Raw genomic sequence first — 7329 nt, 5'->3', positions numbered from 1 at the left:
CAGTTAACTGTCAATTATAAGAATATTAAATAATTTCTCCCCCAATATCCTCCTTTAAGTCAGCAAGTCAACTGAACAAAGGAGAGATAGAGAATAATTCAATGCGGGTGCGTGTTTTTTGGGTAAGTGAATGACGGTGTGTTTGGTGTTGCATATTTTGGTCAACTTACAAATTTTAGTTTTGAAAAAATTATTTTAAATTATTTGGTTAAATTTATTACAAATAACTTTTAATTCTAATAACTTATTGTAACTCAAAAAAATTGATTCTGTGAAGTTGTTCATCCCTACTTCTGATTATTAATTTTTACTGTAGGCATGTTAATTTACGATTATACCCTTAGATTTTTTTATTTTTTATTTTTAAAAAAATAAAAAAAAGACCCAAATGGATTATGGATTATTGTTGTTATTTTTTATGGAAAATGTAAACTAGTAATGAATAACAAAAAAATAGAAGTTAATTCAAAAAGCTATTTTACAATTTATTTGCTACTCAGTAACTTAAAATTATAATTTAGCAATTGCACCAAACAGATAAACAACTTCTGATTAAAATTATAATCTATAATTTATAATGTATAATCTAGTAAGTTATAATTTATAATTTGTTTTACCAGCCACACCAAACACCCCCAATATCTTTTTCATTTTCAATGTTTTGTTCTAAGTCAATTGTCCAAAATAAGTGCACATGATCGTCTTTGCCGGTGGAGAACCACCCATTTAATTAGACATTTAATAATTACCAAAAATTAGTATATATTATTTCACTATCTGTTAATTATTTATTTATTAGTATTTTTTTACTTGTTAGCATTTTCCTAATTAAAATACTCTGTTTACTGTTCCATGAGTTTGACATAGCCTCTTCTCAATATAATAATAACACTGAAGACAATATTACATACTATACTCTCTCAAATTCAATGAGAGCGTCCAATCCTCATATGGGTTTAATATTAGTGTCGTCAATGTCATGGACTCAGCTTAAGTTCATGCGTGTTGTTGTTGTTTTTGTTCTCATGGGGTGTTCGTGTTTGGGTGGTTCAGGCTCTAGTACTCATCTTCATCATGTTCATGTAGCCGGGAATGAGACGGATCGGCTAGCCTTGCTCGCATTCAAGGCTGAAATAACCGGTGATCCCTTCGGGGCTCTAAACTTGTGGAATGAATCCATCCACTTCTGTCAATGGGCTGGCATAACATGTGGCCGACGACACCAGAGGGTGACTAAGTTGAAATTGGATCATCGAAAATTGACAGGCTCAATTTCGCCTCACATTGGAAATCTGAGCTTTCTTAGGTTACTGTCGTTGCGTAACAATAGCTTCACTCATCAAATCCCCCCTGAACTTGGCCATCTACGGAGACTGCAAATATTGTCATTACGCAATAATTCTATTGGTGGTGAAATTCCCTCCAATATATCTGCTAGCTCTAACCTCGTTGTCCTTGAGCTTTCTGGCAATAGTCTGGCTGGGAAAATTCCCGTGGAGCTTGGTTCTCTGTCTAAGCTCGAGCAGTTGTACATTGGAAGAAACAATCTAACAGGTGGCCTTCCTTATACTTTTGGGAATCTGTCATCCCTTATTGAATTCGATGCATATGTCAATAATATCAATGGGAGTATACCTGAAGCCCTGGGCCGATTGACAAACTTGACCTTTCTTGGATTGGGGGAGAACAAGTTGGTTGGTACTATTCCTTCCTCAATCTTTAATCTCTCTTCCATCACATTTTTTGATATAGCAATGAACCAAGTTCAAGGGAGACTTCCCTTAGATCTTGGAATTTCTTTTCCAACTCTTCAATGGTTTTCAGTTTCATCGAACTTGTTTACTGGATCCATTCCTATTTCAATATCAAATGCAACCAACCTGTATCACCTTGACTTGGGAGGAAATAAATTTATTGGAAGAGTGCCTCCTTTGGGAATGATGCACAATCTTGGGCGGTTAAACTTTCAATTCAATCATCTTGGAACAGGGGAAGCTGGTGACTTGAATTTTCTTAGCTCATTGCCCAATGCTACCAATTTGAACTTTTTGAGGCTGGGCTCCAACAACTTTGGAGGGGTGTTGCCAGAATCAATTGGCAATTTGTCCACTAATCTTGGTATCCTTTTTTTGGATAACAATAAAATAGGTGGGAGCATCCCAACCGAGATGGCGAATTTGGTCAATTTGCAGGTTTTGGACATGTCAGACAATCATTTCATGGGTAACATTCTTGCTGATATTGGGAAGCTACAACAGCTACAAATTTTGGATCTCTCGGGTAATAAATTCTATGGGAAAATTCCGTTGTCTTTGAAAAATTTGACTTTGCTAGAGTATCTTTATTTAGAAGTAAATAATTTGCATGGCAACATTCCTCCAAGTCTGGGAAAATGCCCCCTTGTAGATCTGGCTCTTGGTGGAAACAATCTTAGTGGTACCATACCCAAACAAGTTCTAACTCTCTCATCATTATTGAACTTGTACCTACATGACAACCATTTGGTTGGGTCCATACAACAAGAAATTGGGAATTTAATAAATCTTGAACAATTAGATGTTTCTAGGAATATGTTGTTTGGAAAAATTCCAAGCACTCTTGGTAGTTGTGTAAAATTGAGATTTCTATATATACAAAGCAATAATTTCTGGGGAACTCTTCCTTCATCTCTAAGTTATTTGAGAGGTATTGAGGAATTAGATCTTTCTCACAATAATTTCTCAGGAAAAATCCCAAACTATTTAGAGGGCTTTGTCTTCTTACAAAAATTAGATCTATCATTCAATGATTTTGAGGGTGCGATACCAGAAATAGGCATATTTAAAAATGCAACGGCTATTTCTATTAGGGGAAACAACAAGCTTTGTGGTGGTATACCTAAACTACATTTGCACAGTTGCAATACTAAGGGATTCAAAAGGAAAAGATTCACACTCATCTTGAAAATAATAATCCCCACATCGTTTGGGCTTTTGGGACTAGTAATAGTGTTGTGTTTACTATGTCTTCGTTGCTTTAGAAAGACAACAAAAGTACCCTCTTTGAGATTTTTAGGGAAGTCATATGAGAAATTGTCCTACCAAAGCCTACTCAAGGCAACTGATGGGTTCTCTCCAGCCAACATGATAGGCAAGGGTAGTTTTGGTTCAGTCTACAAAGGAATTCTTGATCACGGCAAAAAAGTTGTTGCAGTGAAGGTACTAAACCTTCAATTCCGTGGAGCTTCCAAGAGTTTCGTTGCTGAGTGTGAGGCCTTGAGGCGCATCAGACATCGAAATCTTGTCGAGGTTTTCACAGCATGTTCAAGTGTTGACTATAATGGTAATGATTTCAAAGCTCTGGTTTACGAGTTCATGGTCAATGGTAGCCTAGACGATTGGTTACATGCAAATGAAAATGAAGATGAGGTGCACGTTGAATCAAGAAATTTAAACCTCCTACAAAGGTTAAATATTGCCGTTGATGTTGCTTCTGCACTTGATTATCTTCACCATCATTGCTCAGAACCAATAGTTCACTGTGATTTGAAGCCGAGCAATGTTCTTCTGAATGATGAAATGACTGGACATGTAGGTGATTTTGGGTTAGCTAGATTCCTTCCGGAAGGCACCTATAATTCTTCTGCAACTCAATCAAGTTCCATTGGCTTAAGAGGGTCTGTTGGTTATGCTGCTCCAGGTAAATGTATCTCTTAGGCCCTTTTCTGATATTCCTTTTCACCCTCAATTTCCAATGTACTTTAGAGTCTGATTTGCATATCCATCAAGTATGCTCCTTCGATCAATGAAGTAAAGCAGATGGTTCTTTGGTTTTATTTCTCGCAACATCATTTTCCCTTCAAATGCATGAAAATCAATGTTTGGCAAATACTTTCCAATGCGTTATTTAAAAGTAAATTATTTTTTTTTCTTTTCTGTTGCAAATAATTTAGTCTGAAAAATATGAAACTCATAGGAATGTAAGTTCTTAATTTCATTAGTTTCTTGCTTATAATATACAATCCCATGTTTTAGATGATTTTCCATACATCTCCATCTTGTTGTCTGCAAATCATAATCCATATAATTGTATTTACGTTTATTTTTGCTTTCAAATCTTAGTATTTTCTTGGCGCAAAATGTGAAAGCATAACAACGTACAGCATCTAACTTTTGTTCATCTCCTATGTGTGTAGTCATAGGATAACATAAAGAGAATATTAGAAAATCCTCTTTTGCTAATTTCAATCCTCCTATCTGTTTCTTTTACGTTAATAAGTTTGATGAATACAAACTTAATTGGATAAAGTTAAACTGTCACCCAAGCTTCAACTGCTTATTTCTTAAGAAGATATTGAACCATCAACTATTTGGTTTCATAAATATCACTGGGAAACAATCAAACTTGTTTCAAGTTGGGCCTTTCTCGTGACACAAGCAGACAACCCAAATATTGTTATCTCATCAAGAAGAGATATAATTCTTTCCTATCTTACTTTAAACAATAAAGTTTTTTATGCTCTAAACTTGTTTTCTACAAAGAGTTATTTGTAGAAGGTACATTGCTATTACTATTATTTGATATGCTTCTGACCAAGCATCTTTACAATTGTATTTACTTTGAATGATGCATCAATTGCAGAGTATGGTATGGGAAATGAGGTGACGACATCTGGTGATGTATACAGTTATGGTATCCTCTTATTGGAAATGTTTACAGGGAAGAGACCTACTAATAACATGTTTAATGATAGTCTGAGTCTCCATAACTTTGCTAAGATGGCTTTACCTGAACAAGTAGCGAGTGTCGTTGATCCAACACTAATTCAACAAAGAGAAATTGGGGAGGGAAGCTCAAGCACCGAAAACACTCAGAATCAGAGCTCTACTGGCAGTCATAAAATTTATGAGTGCTTGATTTCAATACTTAATATTGGAATCGCATGTTCACAAGAACTACCAAGAGATAGACCAACCATTAATCATGTTGTTACTCAGTTGCTTGTGATCAAGAACAACTTTCTTGGAATTGATGGAGTTCATGGAGGAAGAAGATCTAGAATTACAGTGTGAGCATGAGTAGGTATGACCCTGTCACTTTCTTAGTAATTGAAGATTATACCTGCATTTGCTACTGAAACTGTCGCAATTCTACACTAGGCCGGCAAACTTTAGTGTGTCTTGTGGCATATAAATCATAACACCTTAGATATGCTATACTTCACCCAAATGACTGCATTCTTAAACATTGACATTTTGATGGTGACAAAAAATCAGTTATGGTTCCTATCAAGCATGATGGTTTCATTACCGAATGGAAATTCTTTTTTTCTTTGGTTTTTTATTTTCATTCCGTCAAAACTACGGCTCTTCTGCAAACTTGAGCAAATAATTCAACTAGATTCACATTACAAATATGACTAAGAATAATACATAAGCAAAAATCAATCAATATTAATCAACCTCTATTGCCAAAATCATATTCCACGATACTAGAACCTCAGCTCTCATAACTTCAGAGTTGCAAAGTACTTTCCCCTATAATTCCCTCCAACTTAATCTGGAAAACAAAATTGGTTAGAAACTGGAAGCATTTGAATGTCTTGACACAACTATGGTGGTTAGTGCACTTTGGATATACACTTAATGGAATTGATGGAAATGTAACTTCAAGTTTTTTAATCTGCATTTGGCTAGGGTTGAAAAATATACCAACTGATGGAGTATTGTGCAACTACTCTGTTTTAATCCCTTTCAAAGCCTTAGAGGCTTATGTGTTCCTAAGGAGGGCAGCGTTGTTTAGATTGCACTAGTTGCCAAAGAAGAAAGACAAAAGGCAAATTGACATTTTGTTGCATGTATTATGGGTTACACTCATTCCATGAATTTTGCATTCAATTAAGCTCGAAACATGACTCAAGATAAGGACAAGTGTCGTTCTTTACTTCTATGTTTTTTCTTTTTCCTTTTATGATCTTATGAGTAATTGGTTTACAATAACATATTTGTATACCTTTTTTCAATAAGGTACCAAAAAAAACTGATTTTCAAGTTGCTTCAGCTACTTTTTTGTGTCTTATTTTAATTGTTTATCATTTCTCATGATACTGTTTGAAGTTTTACTAAGTCATATTTCTCTTCTCCTAGGTACTTGAGGTCTGATTGGAGTTCAAGATCTTTGTCGACTCAGCAACTTTGTTATATTATCCTATGCTTTAATTTCTTTTTGTTTTTCCCCCCCTTCTTTTATGTTTTTAGTTTGTCTCAAGCATGCACTTTTCTCATCTTAATGTACTTCGAGAAGGCTATAGTTTGCAATGGCTATCTATCCTGTTTTATACTCTAAAATAGGTTCATATGACTTGCAATGGTTCCAAACAAGCTGTTGCTGTAGAACTTATAATCTTTGTTGTGTTTGTTTGGAGGTATGAAAGAATGGGATTAGATTATATATTCTGTGTCCACTCCACAACTATGTGATGCTGCAAATTATTGTTTTGGCCGCATGTTACATATATGATCCAATCCTATAATTTCTTTTCTTTAATTTTTTTTTAAATTTTTTTTTTTGTGATTTTATGTTAGTCTCGAGCAGACATTCAACTTTTCTCATTTAAATGTACTTTTTAAGAAGGCTATGACTTGCAATGGCTATTCTATCATTTACTCTAAAACAGGTTCCATAGGTACGGATATGGCTTGCAATGGTCTAAACAAGACGTAACTGTAAAACTTTTTATAATCTATATATATGTGGTGTGATATAAACTAAGGTATGGTTTGTATGTATTATGTTTGCTTGTAATAATTAGATAAATGTGAAGAATACTGTCAAAACTCAATTAGCTGGGATGAAGAATATTTTATTTTGTTTTTCTTATGATTTTTGTTGTGTTAAAGCTGCTATAGATTTGATTGTTTATTGTCTGTTTTTTAGTTGGTAAGAGTAGCTTGTCTATTCGCAAGTTTCAGGACCTGTTGATGTATCCTTTTTAAACTCTCTACTTGTTTGAAGTTTATATACTTTGGGCCAAATAGACTAGATTTCCTTTTCAAAATTTATTGAATTTATTAAATATTTACAGAATTGCATTCAAGTGCATTGATATTCAGGATATGATAAATCTGACATTACCTTGGTTTCTTACAGTTCATTTGGATTAAAAGGTTTGGTGACAAAAACAACATAGTTACATTTTATATAACAAGTGTTTTTACGTAATTGCATAAATTTAATCAAAACCAATTACACTGGTGCACAAGCAAATACCAATTATCTTACATCTACAGTTTAATGTCACCACACTAGCAATCCCATACATTATCCTAGTCAACCTAATCTGATAATCAA

At 34.3% G+C, this 7329-nt stretch overlaps 1 protein-coding gene across 2 annotated transcripts; it reads left to right on the top strand.

Annotated features, from left to right (window-relative positions):
* The first annotated feature begins 899 nt into the window (after positions 1–899).
* On the top strand, positions 900–6429 carry LOC114277912 (uncharacterized). 2 transcript variants are annotated; one of them, XM_082883583.1, is made up of 4 exons: positions 901–2280; positions 3574–3678; positions 4621–5061; positions 6126–6429. In XM_082883583.1, the coding sequence occupies exons 1-3, from the start codon at positions 930–932 to the stop codon at positions 5049–5051; spliced, it is 1887 nt and encodes a 628-aa protein (XP_082739709.1). In that variant the 5' UTR covers positions 901–929; the 3' UTR covers positions 5052–5061; positions 6126–6429. The 2 variants fall into 2 exon arrangements, with proteins under 2 accessions (XP_028075676.2, XP_082739709.1); XM_028219875.2 differs by having other exon boundaries at positions 900–3678.
* Positions 6430–7329: the final 900 nt, after the last annotated feature.

Source organism: Camellia sinensis, chromosome 8 (genome assembly GCF_055761805.1).
Source record: "Camellia sinensis isolate YWXY chromosome 8, ASM5576180v1, whole genome shotgun sequence".
Classification (NCBI taxonomy): Eukaryota; Viridiplantae; Streptophyta; class Magnoliopsida; order Ericales; family Theaceae; genus Camellia; species Camellia sinensis.
This window is presented reverse-complemented; position numbering and strand designations above follow the sequence as displayed.

What these genes read in the sequence shown, in the direction of transcription:
- LOC114277912 (XM_028219875.2), top strand. Translation starts at nt 930, where the DNA reads ATGAGAGCGTCCAATCCTCATATGGGTTTAATATTAGTGTCGTCAATG. An exon ending in TGTTGGTTATGCTGCTCCAG is followed by an intron (nt 3,679 to 4,620) that starts GTAAATGTATCT and finishes CATCAATTGCAG; the next exon opens with AGTATGGTATGGGAAATGAG.